General features: G+C 50.6%; 4 protein-coding genes across 4 annotated transcripts; 2 read left to right on the forward strand and 2 right to left on the reverse strand.

Annotated features, from left to right (window-relative positions):
* Nucleotides 1-285: 285 nt before the first annotated feature.
* On the forward strand, nt 286-1740 carry L3040_007453 (uncharacterized protein; the record flags this gene model as incomplete). Its single annotated transcript, XM_066154870.1, has 2 exons — nt 286-647; nt 696-1740. The coding sequence occupies 2 exons, from the start codon at nt 286-288 to the stop codon at nt 1738-1740; spliced, it is 1407 nt and encodes a 468-aa protein (XP_066010758.1).
* Nucleotides 1741-2678: 938 nt separating this feature from the next.
* On the reverse strand, nt 2679-5255 carry L3040_007454 (uncharacterized protein; the record flags this gene model as incomplete). The annotated part of the gene is made up of 4 exons (XM_007291343.1): nt 2679-3772; nt 3902-4011; nt 4108-5063; nt 5121-5255. The coding sequence occupies 4 exons, from the start codon at nt 5253-5255 to the stop codon at nt 2679-2681; spliced, it is 2295 nt and encodes a 764-aa protein (XP_007291405.1).
* A 2164-nt stretch (nt 5256-7419) lies between these two features.
* L3040_007455 (DNA-directed RNA polymerase II subunit RPB1) lies at nt 7420-12751 on the forward strand (the record flags this gene model as incomplete). Its single annotated transcript, XM_007291342.1, has 3 exons — nt 7420-7776; nt 7841-12666; nt 12718-12751. The coding sequence occupies 3 exons, from the start codon at nt 7420-7422 to the stop codon at nt 12749-12751; spliced, it is 5217 nt and encodes a 1738-aa protein (XP_007291404.1).
* Nucleotides 12752-14168: 1417 nt separating this feature from the next.
* On the reverse strand, nt 14169-15206 carry L3040_007456 (uncharacterized protein; the record flags this gene model as incomplete). The annotated part of the gene is made up of 3 exons (XM_007291341.1): nt 14169-14366; nt 14491-15046; nt 15112-15206. 3 exons carry the CDS (start codon nt 15204-15206, stop codon nt 14169-14171), a joined length of 849 nt encoding a protein of 282 aa, XP_007291403.1.
* Nucleotides 15207-19908: the final 4702 nt, after the last annotated feature.

Raw genomic sequence — 19908 nt, forward strand, 5'->3', positions numbered from 1 at the left:
GAGCTGGAAGATTTGGTAGCTGGCTTTCGGAAAGAAGCTAGTGGTTGAAGCATTAATTGTAATATTTATATTTAGATCGCTGCTGGATGAGTATAATCTCTCTATCTTTTGAAGTACCTGCTTCAAAGGTAGTTACGGGCAAGTTTAAACTTGTCACGTTTTATCACAGCCTTGCCCGTACCCCTAAAAAAACATAAGAGCTCAGCCTTGTCAACTCCAACTTCAATGCCGAATGCGACAGCCAACCAACCAACCCTCATCTGACGATCCGATCACATAGTTACGATGAATCTTTCCCTTGTCGACCCTTTTGTTCTCGCCCAGGACTATCCAGAATCGACGACAAGAAGCCTCCGCAGCGGCCATGCGACCTGTGTACGCTTCAACAGGAAAGGCGACTTCCTCGCTGCCGGACGCGCAGATGGGACGGTTGTTATATTCGACGTGGAAACCAACGGAGTAGCACGGAAGTTGAAAGGACACACACGGCAGGTCCAATCGCTAAGTTGGTCGCGCGATGGTCGGTATCTGCTTACCAGCAGTCAAGATTGGAAATGCAATCTCTGGGACCTGCAAGAGGGACGTATATTACGGATGGTACGATTCGAAGCTCCGGTCTATATTGCAGAACTGCATCCTTGGAATCAGTATGCCAGTCCGCGCTGTTTGGGGAGAATGAAGCTGACTTGGAACAGCTTAATGTTCGTTGCTGCTCTCTTCGAAGACCAGCCTCTCCTCGTTGACATCTCGAATCCCCGTGTCGTGAAGATGAACATCCCTACAGCTCCCAAGCGGACCCAATTTGATGGGGACGAACCGGTCAACGAGAAGCAGGCTGCGCTCGATGCTAAGCAATGTACGACCGTTGCGGTTTTCACTGCGACTGGGGATCATATACTAGCGGGGACAAATAAGGGCTGGTTAAACGTTATCGAAGTCTCATCACGGACTACTATTTATTCTACGAAGATTACTGCAGGTGTGGTGGTCTACCTGCGGCTCACGAGCTCAGGACGCGATGTGGTTGTCAATGCCTCAGACCGCATCATTCGCACTATACCGCTACCTAATTTCTCGGCCCCGGATCTGGACCCTGATACGATTGATATTGAAGTTGAGCACAAATTCCAGGATGTGGTCAATCGACTGAGTTGGAACCATGTGGCTTTCAGCTCGACGGGGGAATATGTTACAGCAAGCACATACAACAATCATGATATTTATATCTGGGAGCGGAATCATGGATCCCTGGTCAAGATCTTGGAGGGCCCCAAGGAGGAACACGGTGTTGTGGAGTGGCACCCCCATCGGGCATTAATAGCTGCCTGTGGCCTGGAGTCTGGACGCATAAATATCTGGTCCATCATCCCACAACAGAAATGGTCAGCCCTTGCGCCAGACTTTGCCGAGGTGGAGGAGAACGTCGAGTATATCGAGCACGAGGACGAATTTGATATCCACCCGCAGGAGGAAATCCACAAGCGGAGATTGGATCTCGAAGATGACGACATCGACGTCTTGACGTGGGAGCCTGTGAAAGCCAACATCATGGAAGAGGAGAATGCTTTCCGGATGCCGGTCCAACTGGATTTGATGGACAGCGAGAGCGAAGAGGAGTTCGTTGCTGTGGGCAGAGGAGAGATGCGGAGGAAGAGTCCGACGGCTGGGACGGACTATGCCCTCGAAGGGGATGTAAGCGCAGATGAAAGCCGGAGAAAAAAGGGCGGGCGGAGACGATAGATGAACAGATCTATTGGCGTTTTTTGGGGGATTAGGATGGGAGCGAGGTGTTTCACGAGGTCTGGCGTAAGACGATGGATACGGAGTTTCTTAGGTCTTAGGTAGGATCTCCCCAATCAGAGCAGGTTCTTTCTCTGGTGAACAGTCATTTTTCATTCAACCGTTATGGAATAGATACTCGTTTGTGACCTTTCTCACCCACGAGTGGAAGACGGAGGTAAGGGACGTCTAACCATCACAGGATCTCGTCTCCCTCCTCCCTAGCTTGGAACCTCCCCTGGAGAAGACAAGATGATCCTGACGGCCGAAGAGCGGTTCAGAGAGAGGTACCCTCTTGCTTACACGGTCCATCATCATTATCACGCTCCATCATCAGCAGCAGCAGCAGCAGCAGCAGCAGCAGCAGCAGCAGCGGAGGGAAGTCGTAGGAGACGGCGGGACTTCGCTGCTTACACGAGAGAGCGTGGCGTGGCAATACTATCGCGCGGGCCTGGTCTTGAATCTTGATGAGAGAGCGCGCACGAGGGGAATCAGGGGTTGCGAGAACGAAGAGCCTCTCTTCAGCGGCAGAGAAAACCTCGAGTTTTCATTCGGAGATCATGGGGGGAAGGGGGGCTGGGTGAATGCTCGCTTGTATGTAAATTTTTCACTGTTTTGTTTTGGGTCATTAGGTAAATAACGCTCCCTTGGGTGGTAAGTATGTGAAGCGGCTGAGCCGTTGACTGGTTGGTAATGAGCAGTCGATTAGCCAAAGCTCGCGGCAGCACGCCACCACCACAGTACGATATCTCGGCATCGCCCCTTATCTTTCCAATATTTTTCGGTCGTAATATGACATTAAAATAAAACTAGTAGCTTTTGGTCCTCCTCTTATATTTACATTCACTTTCTTCGATTAGGTAGGTAGGTGTCTAATCACTGACTACGTGGAGAGACTTTTAATCCTGATAGACAATATTAAACTCGGGCGACTCCCAGGTATCATAATGCTCCGCGTTGGTCGCGTCGCCGAAGATGTGCAGCGCCATGACAACAATCTTGTATCTCCCCGCTGGCGCGTATGCGCCGCTGTCCAGCTGCCCGTCCCACGAGGTGGTCAGTCCCGTCGGGCTGTTGTACGTCGTGGGCATCCCCGCGGTATTCCCGATGCTGCGGAGGCCCAGCACGTCATGCACCTCGCAGTCGGCACACGCGCCGATGGGCACGATCTCGACCCGCAGGAGGGGAGAGCCCAATATCAGGATCACGACGGGGGCCGGCAGCCGGCCGGGCTCGAGGGCATTGGTGAGGTTCGGCGCCAGCGTGGGCGTTCCTTCCGGGGGCACGGGGAGAACGAATGTCACGTCGGCCTTGAGGACTTCGTATATGGTGTCGCCGTTCACGACGCTGAAGAAGTCCATCTGGGCTGGGTTCATGACGGTGGCGGCTAGCATGCTGCCGGCGACGCCCAGGTATGGCACCGCGAGGTTCTCGCCTTGGGTCCCGTTGATGGTGATGAAGCCCGAGTAGACGGGGAGGCGGGCAGGCGCGCCGGTGTCGGGGGCCGTGAAGGATATGCTCACGGATTGTTTCTGGCCGGCCGGGATGGAGAGGCTGGGCGGGGAGAAGGTCAGGCTGGCGAAGGCTTCGACCGTCTCGGCCATGTAGCTTTCGCGGAAAATGGAGTTTGCATAGAGGGCGAAGATGCTGATGGCGGAGCGGTGGCCGAAGCTGTAGGTCGCTGCTTCGTTGCCAGTGTTGGTAATGGTGATAGTCTTCTCGGACACGAAGTTATCTGAGTCGTTCAGAGCGATATTGGAGGTGTCGAGGATGGTCGTGAGATATGCAGCGTTGTGTGCTTGGATCAGGCCGGCGCCTTGTTGGGCGACGGACGCGAGCCAGGGGAAATTGGTGCCGCGCAGGGAGTTGTGGTGCATATTGGCGTTTGAGGTGCTCGATAGGAGGATCTCGAGCAATTGTGGGTTGCGAAGAGTTTCGATACCGCGCACCTGGGCAATGAGTGCTAAGACGCCGGCCGTGAAGGGTGTGGACACTCCATAAAAGTCAGTGCTGTGATGCTCAAGGATTTGGAGTCATGTCTGAGGATCTCAGGCTACGACAGAATGCCCTGAGAGCTGGAATATCAGAAGATTGGTGGAGATAGGTGGGGAGTTGTACATACTTGAAGTTCCCGAGAGAACGGCATAGCTGCCGCCTGGGTAGGTTGAGAGAATGTTGCCACCTGGAGCGCCGAAGCTAGGCTTCATTTCTAGCTCCCAGGTTGGGCCCCAGCTATTTGGCTTTTTAGCATTTGGCTGAAAATTCCTCCGAAGTGAGGCTCTTATCTCCGCCTCTTGAAACTACAAGTGAAAGGGACATTGTACTGACGATGAGAAGTAGCTTAAAAACCCTCCATTCACGGGATCATCGGGTGAGAATACTGTCTGCGTATCGCTATTGTAGGTAGGTTGTTGGGTGTTACCGACAGATGAAAGCGAGAAAACCCCGTTCCCGACTGATGCATCACTTGCAGCGAAGATTCCCATCTTAGTCGCTTCATTACCAGCTGCTACAGTGCAAGGAACACCAGCGGCGACGATTCGCGAGACAGTCGTAGCCCATGCGTCTTGAGCCCATCCACTTGGGAAGCCAAGAGAAGCGGTTATGATATCGCTACCATCTTCATACGCCCGAATAGTAGCTTCGATAAGAACGTCTGAGGTGGTTGCATCCCCAGCGCACCCAAATACGCGATAAGCTCCCAAGGTGACATTCGGGGATACTCCCGTGAAACCTAGTGGTGTTCCAGCATTGGGCTGAGCTGCAATTATACCCGCCACGTGGGTTCCGTGGCCTCTGCAGGTTTCTCTCGGATCATCGTCAGGAACTGGAGTGTTGTCGCCGGTAAAATTGTCACCAACAAAATCATAGCCATAGCTCACCACACATCCTGGGCCAAAGCAGCCGCCGAGAGCTGGATGCGTGTAATCAACGCCGGTGTCAATGACCGCGATTTTCAGCCCTGTGCCGTATATGCCTTCATTGTGCAGTCTGTCCACTTGAGACATAATATGCGGAGAGTATGCACTGTTGACATCGTCAGCACGCTTGTTTAGTGGAAGCCCGCGTCCTGTCCATTCAACGATGGGCGCGGGGGCGGCGAAGTGCTTGACAGGCCAGATGTTGATAACACCGGGGAGAGCGGCGATGGAGTCGGAAGTAGTATCGTCAGAGGTTGAGGTACGGAATGAGACGCCTTTGAAGAGCGAGAACGTGAGGTTCCGGCTGGCTGTGACGGTGTCGCCGATCGAGCCCTCAAGCTCAGAGTAGAAGCTATCTTGATCCTAGCATTTTATTCAATAAATACAAGGACTGGCTCCGAGTAAATTTTCTGGACGTACCTGAGAAGGGGCAAGCTCAACAATGTAGGCTCCGGGGATGATAGTACTGTTGACATTGGTTGCATTTTCGGCAGCAACAGTGGACAAGAGCCGGGCAGCCGCGAGAATGGCGGCTGATCTGGAGAAAGCTACCATGGTGACAGTGTTAAGAAAGCGTCTGAAGCTTGGAAAAGACGTTCTCAATAGGAGTCTACGGTAAGGCTAATGCTCAGATTTCCATCTTGAGGTGCCGATAGTTGGTTTGTATATAAAGTGTTGCAAGTCCCAAAGCACTAGTAGTGATAGAGATATAGAGCATGCATTAACTCGCTGTGGGTATTCGCACATTCCAAATCCAGACTGCAGACGGACGCTTGGAAGTCCCGGAGATCATTTTGAGTTAGCTCAAGACGGTGATTCTCTGGGGCTCGGATCGTATGCATCTTAATTGCATTCGGCCAAAGCGAATGAAGTAAATGTCTTTCAAAACCCATGCTGTATCGGCAAAGATATCCAGTTGAAACTCTAAAAACTGGTGATTTATACTACTAAGTGTGAGGGTCCAGGAGGGGCTCCATTTGGCCCTTGGAACACGAACTCTTATTCCGTGGTTCTACTGAGCAATTATGAGCGGAAACGCAGGTACCAACGCCTATCTGGACCTCGGTTTCGCTTGAGCATATTTGAGGACGTTAGAAGTACTTTGAAATGTTAAGGAGGTAAAGTGTACTGATCTCAGGGATCAAGACCCTTTAATTCTGCGCATTTCGCGCTTAATTAGTAATGGCTGAAGGTGTACGTACCCAGAAAGGGAAAAAGCGAAAACAAGATGCCTTCGTGTGTGGGTCGTATCTTTGACAGGAAGGTTGCAAACTTGCGACCCGGTAATGTTCACACGTGACCCGCAATCGCAGTCCTGTCGGGTACCGGTACTATTGCCAGCTTCGCAGTGCATCATTGAACTCTAAAGGAGCATGGGGGTTCATTCGTCAGACGGTTTGTAGAGACAACCGCTCGGAAAATATAATCTTGAGAAACACACGATAATGAATACACGCAAGGCAATATAAGACCGACGATCTTGATGGGAGAACAATGCGATGAGTGAGAAACATGTACGTAGCGGAGAAAGAGAAGTATGTATCTGATAGTATACTAGGAATGATAATCTGAACGCTTTGGAAAATCCATGCTTGAAAGGTAGGTAGTAGATCAGGAGCAAGTGGGGGACGTCCCCAAGCTAGTAAGTACAGCGATGGGCCAGAGTAGGGACCTGGTGAAAGTCCTACCTGATTCATTTCATCACGATGGATGATTGAACGCATTGGGTATCATCGATATAGCTTGTAGTGAAGGGAAAAGCTTGAAGCTGAAGGTGAAGGCGAAGGTGAAGGTGAAGGTGAAGATGGTGAAGGTGGTGAAGGTGAAGGTAAAGGTGAAGGTAAAGGTGAAGCTAAAGCTGAAGGTGAAGGCGAAGGTGAAGGTGAAGGTGAAGATGGTGAAGGTGGTGAAGGTGAAGGTAAAGGTGAAGGTAAAGGTGAAGCTAAAGCTGAAGGTGAAGCCGAAGCCGAAGCCATATACCAGGTGTGTAGTCACGTGATCTCCATCACCATCATCGTGATAACGTAAGCTCTCGCCTTGGGAGGCTATTCCCAGCCCAAAATACCGGTATATGTTGTTGAGATAAATCCATCATTCCAACGGCATTTCGAACCCCTGTGCAGGGAAAGAACCCAAGTTGAAACAAAGCGATTCAGCCACAGTGGCAGTGGCAGTGTGGCAGTGTGTGGCGTGCCAGTACTTAAGTACGGTAGAGGTCCCTATGTGCGGAGCTCATGATTATGCCAAGACGCTAAACCACAACGAGAGCTAGCGCGCTTCTTGAGGCTCTGCTCTGCTCTATTCCGGAGAACTTCTACTTACCCGTGCAACAACGCGCTCCTTCCACGCATCACCCACCCATCGACGTCAACACCACAACAAACAGGAATCGCGCGTCCGATATCGTGCATTCCTCTTCGACAGTCTTTCTTACGAGGAAGCAATACCATACACCCTCTCTACGAAGTCGCCCGCCGCCTCGCTCTGGATCTCTCACAGTCGGACACCTGAAGGCTTTGAACAGGCCTCTGGCCTCGGCTGCCTCCAGCGCCTTCGCACAACAACCTTCTCTCCCATCGCGCGCGTCGATTACTTCTGTATCTATCACTGTTCTGCGACCTGAACAACCTTCGCGACCGCCTTGACTCCACAGCCGCGCTGCGCCGAAGCCTCAACCCCCCCTGTTTGCCACACGAGGTGAACCCTCTCATCCGTCAATATGGCAAACCTCATCTTTACGCACTCCGATGCGCCCCTCCGAACCATCCAGGAGGTGCAGTTCGGCCTGCTCTCTCCTGAAGAGATCAAGAACATGAGCGTATGCCATATTCTTTACCCCGAGACGATGGACGAGACTCGAACGAAGCCGCGCGATCAGGGATTGAATGACCCGCGCCTGGGATCCATCGATAGACAGTTTAAATGCGCCACTTGTGACCAGAATATGTCCGAGTGTCCCGGTCATTTTGGTCACATCGAATTAGCCAAGCCTGTCTACCATCCTGGATTTTTGAAGAAGACCAAGAAGCTGCTGGAGATGGTCTGCCACAACTGTGGTAGAGTACTGCTAGACAGAGTCAGTAGCCCGCAATGCGTGCCTGATCTCTTGTGGTGGTTCTTTGCTAACGTCAAGATTTCAGAGTAACCCGGCCTACAAAGCTGCAGTCAATATTCGAGATCCCAAGCGAAGATTCGATACCATATGGCGACTTTGTAAGCCCAAGATGATCTGCGACAGTGACGCTTCGCAAGAAGGCGCGGATGGCAGCGTTGACCCGAAGGATTTGGCCAAGCGCGCTCATGGGGGTTGCGGAAACACACAGCCTGAAGTGCGCCAGGTGGCTCTCGAGCTGTTCGGCACTTGGAAGGTTCCTAAGGATGAGGACAATGAGGGTGCTCAACCAGAGAAGCGAGCCATCACGCCAGAAATGGCTTTGAATGTCTTCCGAAGCATTTCCACATCAGAAATCTTCGACCTCGGGTTGAGTAACGACTACGCACGTCCCGAGTGGATGATCATTACCGTCCTTCCAGTTCCTCCTCCACCTGTCCGACCAAGTATTTCCATGGATGGTACAAGTCAAGGAATGCGAGGAGAAGATGATTTGACATACAAGCTCGGCGATATCATTCGCGCCAATGGCAATGTTAGGCAGGCACAGCAGGAGGGCTCCCCAGCTCATATCCTGTCTGATTTCGAGAAGCTGCTGCAGTATCACGTTGCTACATACATGGACAACGATATTGCTGGCCAGCCTCAAGCTCTACAGAAGTCTGGCAGACCTGTCAAGTCCATCCGCGCCCGCCTAAAGGGTAAGGAAGGTCGTCTTCGTGGTAACTTGATGGGTAAGCGTGTGGATTTCTCGGCACGTACCGTCATCACGGGAGATCCGAATTTGTCTTTGGACGAGGTCGGTGTGCCGAGAAGTATTGCGCGGACTCTTACATATCCTGAAACCGTGACGCCATACAACATCGGAAAGCTGCATCAACTGGTCGAGAATGGTCCCAACGAGCACCCTGGAGCCAAGTACGTTGTCCGTTCGGATGGTAGCCGTATCGATCTTCGACATCACAAGCGTGCTGGAGCAATCTCGTTGGAGTATGGCTGGAAGGTCGAGAGACATATTGTTGATGGAGACTTCATCGTCTTCAATCGCCAACCCTCTCTGCACAAGGAGTCCATGATGGGTCACAGAGTCCGAGTGATGCCCTACTCAACTTTCCGTCTCAACTTGTCGGTTACTTCGCCCTACAACGCCGATTTCGATGGTGACGAAATGAATTTGCATGTCCCGCAAACCGAGGAGACCCGAGCCGAGATCATGAATCTCTGCATGGTTCCCCTGAACATTGTCTCGCCCCAGCGGAACGGCCCTCTTATGGGTATTGTACAGGATACTCTCGCTGGTGTTTATAAGATGTGCAGAAGAGATTGCTTTGTCACCAAGGAGCACTTGATGAACATCCTCCTTTGGGTTCCGGAATGGGACGGAGTCATTCCACAACCTGCCATCCTGAAGCCAAGACCACGATGGACCGGAAAGCAGGTTGTCAGCATGATCATCCCTAAGATTGTCAATCTCAATATGCCTAACGACGGTCGCGAAGATGCTCCCCTCAAGGATGACGGGCTTTTGGTTCACGAAGGAGAGCTGATGTACGGCTTGATGGCCAAGAAGAACATTGGTGCAACCAGTGGTGGTATCATCCACATCATTTTCAACGAGATGGGTTCTGATGCCGCAATGGCCTTTTTCAACGGTTGTCAGCGAGTCGTCAATTACTGGCTTCTTCACAATGGTTTCAGTATCGGTATCGGTGACACAGTCCCTGACAAGTCCACGATTGCCAAGATTGAAGGCGCCATTGGGGCACAGAAAGAAGAGGTTGCCAAGTTGACTGCAATGGCTACTGCAAATCAGCTCGAATCTCTCCCAGGAATGAATGTTCGTGAGACTTTTGAGTCCCAGGTCTCCAAGGCCTTGAACACCGCTCGTGATCAAGCTGGTACCAAGACTGAGGGTAGTCTGAAAGATAATAACAACGCTGTCACCATGGCTAGATCCGGTTCCAAGGGATCCACCATCAACATTTCTCAGATGACTGCATTGGTCGGACAGCAATCCGTTGAAGGAAAGCGGATTCCCTTCGGCTTCAAGTATCGAACCTTGCCTCATTTTACCAAGGACGACTACTCTCCAGAGTCTCGCGGCTTCGTCGAGAACTCGTACCTCCGAGGCTTGACACCCACCGAGTTCTTCTTCCACGCAATGGCTGGTCGTGAAGGTTTGATCGACACTGCCGTGAAGACTGCTGAGACGGGATACATCCAACGTCGTCTCGTCAAGGCTTTGGAAGATGTGATGGCCAAGTATGATGGAACCGTGCGAAACTCCCTCGGAGATATCGTGCAGTTTGTCTACGGAGAGGATGGTCTTGATGGTGTGCACATCGAGAAGCAGAAGGTTGACCATATCAATTTGGACGACAAGAAGTTCGCCGCTCGTTATCGTCTCGACGTTATGGATGACCGCAACCCAATTTCCCCAGATCTCCTCGAACGCGCAAACGATCTCGCAGGCGATCTCGAAATGCAGCAACTCCTCGACGAGGAGTACGAACAGCTCTTGGAGGATCGCAAGATGCTCCGTTACGTCAACTGGAAGAAAAAGGATGACGAATCGATGCAGTTGCCGCTGAACATTGTCCGAATCATCGACAGCGCCAAGAGACTGTTCAAGGTTGACGATTCTCACCGAAGTGACCTGCATCCAGCAGATGTCATCCCAGCGGTCAGGCAGTTGCTGGACCGCATGATCATCGTTCGAGGAGAGGACGAGCTGTCAGTGGAGGCTCAGACTAACGCTACGTTGTTGATCAAGGCACAAGTGCGGTCCCGTCTTGCATACAAGCGTGTCGCCCTGCAAATGCGCCTCAACAAGCTCGCCTTCGCCCATGTTCTGGGAGAAATCGAGAACCGATTCATGAGAGCTTTAGTTAACCCCGGAGAGATGGTTGGTGTTCTTGCAGCCCAGTCCATTGGAGAGCCCGCTACTCAGATGACACTCAACACTTTCCATTTCGCTGGTGTGTCTTCCAAGAACGTCACACTTGGTGTACCTCGTCTAAAGGAGATTCTCAACGTTGCCACTAACATTAAGACTCCTTCCATGGTTGTCTACCTGGAAGGCAATGGTAACCAAGAGTCTGCCAAGCTCCTGCGAAGCGCTGTTGAGCACACAAACCTGCGCTCTGTCACCGCTGCTACTGAGATCTACCACGATCCTGATATTCAGTCTACGACAATAGAGGATGATTTGGACATGGTAGAGTCCTACTTCATCATCCCCGATGACAGTCATGATGCTCCCGATAATCAATCCAGATGGCTTCTCCGTCTGGTCCTTGACCGTCAGAAGATGCTGGATAAGGGCCTGCGGGTTGAAGATGTCGCGACAAAGATCAAGGAGGCTTATCAAAAAGACTTGGCCGTCATCTTCAGTGACAACAATGCCGAGGAACAGGTTATCCGTATTCGAATGATCAACCAGAGCGACTCCAAATTTGAGGATGACGACATTGAGCAGGACATCATGCTCAAGCGTCTCGAAGCCCATATACTTGACACGCTTACCCTCCGTGGTGTCAAAGGTGTTGACAGAGCCTTCTTGAACAAGGAAACTAAGCTCATCGAGACCCCTGCCGGTGGCCTGTTAGCGTCTAAGGATGATCCACGCTGCGAAGAATGGTACCTCGATACATCTGGAACAGAACTTGGTGATGTTCTCACTATTCCTGGAGTTGACACCACTCGCACGTACTCGAATCACTTCATTCAGGTGTTCCAGGTCTTCGGTATTGAGGCGACCCGCTCTGCGCTGATGCGTGAATTGACACAGGTGCTTGCTTTCGATGGTTCTTATGTCAACCATCGCCATTTGGCGCTTTTGGTAGATGTCATGACATCCCGTGGTCATCTCATGGCTATCACTCGTCATGGTATCAACCGTGCTGACACCGGTGCGTTGATGAGATGTTCCTTCGAGGAGACTGTAGAAATTCTCCTCGAGGCGGCTGCTGTTGGGGAGCTTGATGACTGCCGTGGTATCTCCGAGAACGTCATGCTGGGCCAACTTGCGCCGATGGGTACCGGAGAGCTCGATGTGCTTCTCGATCCCAAGATGCTCGAGACGGTCATCTCCGATAACGGCAGAATGGGCCTCATGCCTGGTCTGGCAGTCAAGGGCGCTGATGGTGGTGCTGCTACGCCATATGACTCTTCGTCTCCTCTTAGCGATGGTGGCTACCTCGGCATTGGCACTCCGGATTACGATTCGAATTTCTCTCCCATTCAGTCAGGCGGCTCAGCTACCCCCGGAGGTTTCGCGACTGCCTACTCGGATGCCAATGGCTTTAGCAACCAGAGCCCGTACACCGCGCGAAGCCCTGGTGGAGGTTACTCGCCTACAAGTCCGTTCAGCACAAGCCCAGTGTCGCCAGGATTTTCTCCAACATCTCCGGGTTACTCTCCAACCTCTCCAATGATGAATGTCTCCAGCCCCGGATATAATGTTGCGTCGCCCCGGTTCAGCCCTGTCAGCCCTGCGTTCACCCCAACCAGTCCCGCATACAGCCCTACGAGTCCGTCGTTCGTATCCCCGACCTCGCCGTCGTACAGTCCCACATCGCCAAACTACTCTCCGACATCTCCAAACCTTCATGTGTCGCCCAGCTCGCCGTCGTACAGCCCCACGTCACCCAGCTATTCGCCCACGTCCCCAAATTACAGCCCTACGTCTCCAAACTTCTCGGGTACCAAGACGTCGCCTGGCTCTGGGCTTTCTCCGACCAGCCCTGTCTATAGCCCGTCAAGTCCCAACTGGAGTCCGACTTCGCCGGCACAAGGAGGAGTTGCCACTTCGCCGAAGTACTCTCCCACCAGTCCCTCCTACTCGCCGACTAGGTATTTTCTTCTCCCCATTGCTGCTGACCACTCTCACTAACATCTCCGTAGTCCTCAGTTCTCCCCAACATCTCCTCGCAACTGAAATTACAGTCCGGTTTCCACTTTCTCTGTACAATATGCGAGACTTACTCGTGAAAAGAAAAAACAAGACCTTTGGCTGCATCCAGGCGTTTGGGAATATTGCGAGGTCGGGAAATTTCGAGCACATCGTCAACAGAGAACGACACTTTGCTTACTTCATTTCTGATTTTCCCGCTGCTGTTCTTTTCCTTGGGATCATGCAGCACCTGGCGTTTGGGGAAATACTTTTACTTTTTTTTTTTGCATTTTCGGGTGGTAGCATAGTGGCGGGGGTGAAAAATTATGCAGAGGGGATGTGAAGTGATTTCTAGAGAGCGGTGGTGATAGGCCCGCACAGATTGCTTTTTCTATCAGGGCGTGCAATGCAAATGCGAACGGAAGAAAGTGCGGTTTTGAGTGAGGGATGGGACGGATGGGAGAATGCTCTTGGGGGCTTGGATCAGCGTGTATTTTCCTGGTGGTGAGAGGCTTGCCTATAGGGAGGGAGAAGGATGCTTCACGAGATAATTGGATGCAGCGAAGTGAGATCAGATAGATGCAAAAGATGCCTAGATGATGATGCCTTTGCGAACTCTCCGTGGCAGATATAAGGTGTGCGCTGTACTTGACGTGACCCGACGTGATGATGCATTGGGGAAATAGTAGCTGCGGATGAGGCCCGGGTTGGTAGCAGTGGGCACTCATCTGCTTTGGCTCCGTCAATCGCGGTTCGGGGGCGGGCAAGCTGTTCCTCCTGAGATGGATCTCGAAGAGCACACGAGGCTTGATTCTCGACAAGGGGTTCGAGAGGGTCCATTTGTATTCTTCTGCGGAGATGGGTGCTCCCACCGCCACATGTACCAACTCAACCACGGTGCTCCTGATTATCGTGAACCACGCCGGGGGATCTCTTGGTTCATACCTATCGCGGTGGCAATCGGGGGCAGCTCGGTCATAAGTAAGCATGGAGGTAGCTAGCTAGCTGGCTGGCTGGCTTCCTGGCTGACACGAGATGGCAGCTTGGTAGATCGCCAGCGGGCAGGGCGGCAGCAGCTCAGGCGCAACTTTTCAGACGCCTCTGCCGCGATCTAGAGGGAAACGGAACTTGGAAGACACGGGATCGGGTCCGTCCGCTTGGACACACTAAAGTCACAGAGAGCGAGACGGGAGACGGGAGACGGGAGACGAGAGACGAGAGACGTGGCCTCTCTCTCTGGCGTTGACGTGCTCGCAGCCCGAAGAGCCAGGCTCGGGGCTTCGGGTTGTAATCTGGTGCTTATGTACTACTTTCTGTGTTCTACTTTCTACTTTTCTACTTTCTACTTTCTACTTTCTACTTTCTACTTTCTACTTTTCTACTTTTCTACTTTCTACTTTCTACTTTCTACTTTCTACTTTCTACGGCCTCAACCACATCGGACCCCAAGACTGTTGGCTCCTCATGCAAAGTCAAACTCGGCAATGGTCTTCGCCATGTCTCTCGCGATGAAATCGTCAAAGCCCGTCAGGATGTGGAAACTCCCAGACCACAGGCACCCCTCCGAGTCCATCGAGGTGGCGTCTTTGAACCCGTACTTTTGCGGGTCGTCCATCACTTTCGTGAAGAGAGCATGCACATCGTACAGCAGGATCGTCGCCTGTATTTAATCCCTTAGCACTCAGAACGTCCAGGCGGAAGAGGGGGGGGGGGGGTTTTTTCTTTTTCTTTTTACGTTTGTCTTTCTTTCTTTCTTTCTTTTTTTTTTTTTTTTTTGTACTTACCTCGGGGTGCTTCTCTCGGAAAGCAGACACGTGCTTCGCCTGGTTCTCGTTGTAGATCTGGATGTTCCTCTTGTAGAGGGCGATGGAGCTCTCCCCGAATCCCGCAATGAACGGGCTGCGTTCCAGCGGCGGGTTGTTGACGATGAAGAAGTTCCGGGCGCCCGTGTCCCAGAGCTGCTCCATCAACGCATCCCATTGGTCCAGCCGGTCGAGCAAGCGCTGCGAGTCCTTGTTGATCCACGCATCGCTCACGTCGTTGATGCCGATCCACGACGTGAACAGGGTGTTGGAGCCGTGCCAGAACTTGTCGCGGCTGTATTTGGGCTGGTACATCTCCTGGATCTGCACGGTGTAGTTGTCTGGGATCGAGGCGCCGCCCACGGCGAAGTTGTAGGTCAGGACCGGGCTGGTGTTGTACTTTTTCGTGAGGAATTCGATCCAGACGGGGCCTTGGGCGCTGGTCAGACCGTTTCCTATGTCGTTGTTTCCCATGGGGTTCTTGGCGCTGGGCTGCTCGCCATTGATGTCGAAGTTTGTCGCCGTGTAGGAGTCGCCACTACCGTTGTTAGCATCCAAGTCCTCCCGAGTGATTAGAGTTTAAGGGTGTGAAGCTCATCTTACAATGAGAATATGTATTTGGGCCCCTTTTTGGGAGGCACAACATGCGTCTGCTCTGATTCATCCTTGAATCCGCTCTTCTCTGGTCCTCCGCCCATGTTGTGGTTGTAGTATAGAGATGTCCTGGAATCTCCAATGGTCGCTCGGCTCGGCTCTTGGATAGCAAGCAGCTTGTGGTGATTGCGTTTTCAATTGCGCCAGGCAATTATATTCGGGGTTCAGATGCGATCCCCAGGAGAGAAATGTCAATTAGATGGTATTTTTTTATATGTCGATTGGACAGTATATATATATATACATCACCAACCGCGCGAGGGTTGTTCCTGGAGGTCACCAGTGTGGAGATGTAGTCGGTGTGGTCAGATGTTTCGTCTGTGGTCGCCACTTCACATTCCCTTTACATCATCGATACTGCAAAGCTCGCCCGTTTCAACAATGCCATAGTGTGTTGCGGATGTCCGTCATCACATCCGTGCCCGTGGCTTGCAGATTATGCTTACGGACAAGAAGGCAAGCTGACAAAGTCGAGAGTCTGTATAGTTACACAAGCATCGCAGGACGAAACGCGACCAAATTCTATACTTCGTAGATGAAGTTTGATAGCAAACGAAATCCTTCTGCTGCTTTTGAGGAAGTTCTAGCCAGCATTTAATCTCAGTTTGCTACTGACTTAACAAGCATCAGGATGGAAGTCTACCAGTACATGTTATCATGGAATTTTTTTTTTTTCCCCATTGCACAATGTGATTATTTGTGCTGATTTATATATACTTGAAGTCTTTTCTGGTTGCAAGCCTAAAACTTTTTTAGGCACGTCTTTCGGCGCTTGGAATTTTTAAGAAGAAAAAAATTAAAAATTTATATATATATATATATTTGTCTAGTACCGCTAAAGCAAGTGCGATTGCTCAAGCGTGCTTGTAAATGTAAAGTCCCGCTAGCGTGGGTCTGGAGGTAGACAGAACACCTATATAAGGCCTGTGACTTCCTCTTCTTTTCTCTTTCTCATCAGCATCAAGATTTGTATTATATAGCCCTTGTCATACGGTTTGTTTTCGGGTCGCTGGCGAAAAGAGACTCGCCTTTCAAGCGCATGCTAAGCTAGCTTACCTATTCTATATATATATATATATATATAAAATCTAATGACTACTTTGTTTTTATTAAATTTAACTACGACACGATCAATTTACGTCAGTACAACAACTATTACTTATAATCCATCTGCTTTGTACAATCCAAGCGCTTACTAGCCACTCCATCAAAGTCATTTTCCGTCTCTTTATCTTCGCCTACCTATCGAAGACCATACCGGACCACATCACCCACGTCCTTAATTTATGCTCTAATTCTCAGTTCAACCTGAAGCATGGACAAGCACAAAAGCAGATTTCCATCCTGGACTACAGCGGCAAGGAGACTTGAGAATGAATCATCAATTTCATTGGCATCAACGTCGCTGCAGCACCAGTCAGTACCTGGGCCCCCGACCCCAGCCGACCAAAGCATGGCCCCTCCGACCCTCACACCGGGAAGATCTATGGTACCGACTAAGTTGGCACCTTTCTGAAGCGATAGCAAGCCACCGCTGGTAAGACTTCCCCCTTTCCCTCACACTCCCTTACATCTATCTATTCACGGTCATACAATAAATACACCTCTCTCTGTACTACCCCTCTTGTATATTTTTGTCTGTTACCTTCCCCCCCTCCTTCCTTGCGGGTTCTAACCTACAACCCACCTGCTTCTCTTATCTATCGATTCTTATTTATAACCAACCTCCCCCTACCACCTACAGGTTTTTACCTGTAGATTTCGTCTGCTTGCGCTCATTCTTCTTAGTAGACCAGGAGTATCAAACCCTTCTTAAGAAACGTCGCGCTCGCGACCTTGGACTTCTTAGCAAAGACGCTACCCTTAAGCAAATCAAGGAAGACACGATGTTGCAGTGGGATTTTGCAGTGTGACCATGTATCACAACGCTCAGTGGATCGTCACCAAAACTAGTTATCAGAACATATGCTTCGGTATCGCGGCCTGGGGTCCTTCAGTGGGTCGGTCTGCTTGGGCCGATAACATGGGCGATTTCCTCGAATTTCTTCTCCGATCTCTAAGCGAGCCAAAATCTCCAAGACTCAAAGACATCCTATGGTCGAGGCACCCAAGAATAACCTTGAAAGGGAATTCTCACTATCGTCCTCGAGTAGTCGACGTCGACGCCCGACATTCTTTCAGACAAGTTTCATTGTCTCTATCACGGCGGATAGCTGTGGGAGGAAGTTTTTGGATGCAAGCCAGAACCGCCAAGAGTCCGAGCGATGAGAAAACGTGAGCAAGTGCGACGAGGCAAAATCTCTTATTCAACTTCGCAGCAACACCAAGTGTCGGATCACTGCAACTATGGTGGGCCGGGCACGTGAGGATGGCACGTGCACCCGTGGTTCCTGCCCTCTTAAGGGACAGCCTACAACTAGTAGCAATAGGACAGAACCATCGACAATACAACACAACAATCGCATAGACTTGTGATATACGGTAAACACCCTGCATGGCTTCACGAGTCGAATTGATCAACCTGAGTCTGCTACGGCACAACCCGACATTCCTGACCCCGCCTCCGACGAAGCTATCGAGCTTCTCAACGAGGTGATTGAGGTCGCTGAAGAAGACCTTACTGTTGGTGGTTCTGGACCTTACTCTGGACCTGCTGACCCTCCGACGACCACATTCACTGCCATCAACGAGCCTGCTGGTACCAAGCGCAAGAATAGAATGAGACACGCTCCTTGACACCTGAGGAAGCTGCCGGCGCTGCATCATCATCCAAGGCTGGAGCTGGAAAGAGAAAAAGACCGTCTTACCCTGCCGAGGATGCCGAGGAGAGCCTTGAAGAGGACTGGGGAGTGATTCGGATTGACTGGAGTTGGAGACAAGATACCCTTTTTGTACACTAGATTTTTTTTCCTTTCTTTCACCCCCCCCCCCTTTTTTCTTCTTGCTTGATGGTAGGCAGGGGCGCCTACCTATTCTATGAGGGGATGGATGTAAACACCCTGCCTGCCATGCTTCCTGCCAGAACCACTAGGGCCACACTAGACAGGGCCCAACTTCTATAAGAGGGCACACACCTATTCGCTAGAACAATCAACGAGCTTTCCACCCATCTTTTTTGCACTTCTTTGTGAGGACCATGAGGTCCAGCCTTGTTGTTGGGCTTCTATACGACAGCTCTTTTTTGGTGCTTCTACAATTTACCGAGAAATTCGGCTGTGCATCGGGACGGGAATTTTAGAAGGAACATGTATAAGGTGGGAATAGAGACTCTTACTGTAAGTAAAGAGTTGCCAGTGTCGGACCATTGCGACCATTGTGGGCCGGGCACGTAAGGGACCTAGGCACGTGATGGCACGTGCACCCGTGGTTCCTGCCCCCTTGGGGGACAAGCCTACAACTGTAGGAGTACCGGTAGAAGAACCATCATCACCAATACCACACAACAACAATCGCATAGACTAGTTCATTACTAACTCCTTGTGATATACCACCACCAAGCATACCGCTCTCGTACCGTGACACATTCGAACTATTCTCTAGGCAAGTTACATTGCTCGCAGTTCTTCGATTTGCCCCCTTCCAACTACCACTCGAATCAGCTTTCTCATACCCAGTTTCGAACCACATCTCACCTTCCCTCATGCACGAGTTCGAACCACCAACTTTTCGATCTTGTCGCGAAGCGGTTCGAATCTTACACTTCGATTCGCAGCCTTCCATATGCGACGTCAAAATGCCGAATCTCAATACCTGCTTATTTCTATTAAAACCTAAAGACGCGCGCCTTTAGTTTATGAATTAATTTTAACGCACTTGCTTTCTTCGATTAAATTTTCGAGATGTACGCTTTTACTTAAGAGAGCAAGGACTACGATCTTAGCTACGTTAGCCAATTTAACTAGCTTAATTTATTTAGTAAGCGGAAGACTAGCAATCAAAGCAATTGAAAGACTAATAATCGGAGGACTCGCAATTAAAGCAATTAAAAGACTAGCTTTAGTTATATTCGCAGCTACCTTTCTTACTTCTTTCGCTGATTATACAACATTCACTATCTCTTATACTACCTTCAAAACACCCGCCACCACTTCCGCAATTATTAAAATACTACGCTAATTATACCCCTCCCTCTCCCACGAAAAAATTAGCTACAATTAACTTACCTTTCAAAGAGGCTCGGAATCTGCGAGATGAATACTACGAATCGAAGGATGAAAGGAATATTACGAATCGAAAGATAAGTGGACCGAGAATAAAAAAGAATTGGACTTTGAAGGAATGGGACCCGAGAGTTTCGGCGGTACTTCGGGACGGGGGATTTTAAAGGAGTATGTATTAGATGGAAATAGAGCAGCTCTTACTACAAGTAACGAGTTGCCAGTGTCGAACCACTACTACCATTGTAGTCATAGTAAATGTAGAAGGTACAAGCCTTAGCACGTGAGGATAGTACGTGCACCCATGGTTCCCTTAAAGGACCACCACGGCTAATAGGAATAGCTCAGACATCAACAATAACACAATCAAATTGACTCGTTAATACCAAAACCTGTGTTACCAACACTGTGTGAACTAAGAGCGGCCTACTATGGGAGATGCCATCCGTAGATGTTCTGCCCCTTGCTTATGTTGCAAGTTTTCCATAGCATTTACATCACTTTTGCATTCTCAAGGAAAGGCTGATTTTGAATATCCCGGACTGGGATTTTAAGAAAAGGTGTGCCAAACAGAGTAGGGATTGAAAAC

Source organism: Drepanopeziza brunnea (assembly GCF_022702325.1).
Source record: "Drepanopeziza brunnea f. sp. 'multigermtubi' strain 214-2 chromosome Unknown ctg13, whole genome shotgun sequence".
NCBI lineage: Eukaryota > Fungi > Ascomycota > Leotiomycetes > Helotiales > Drepanopezizaceae > Drepanopeziza > Drepanopeziza brunnea.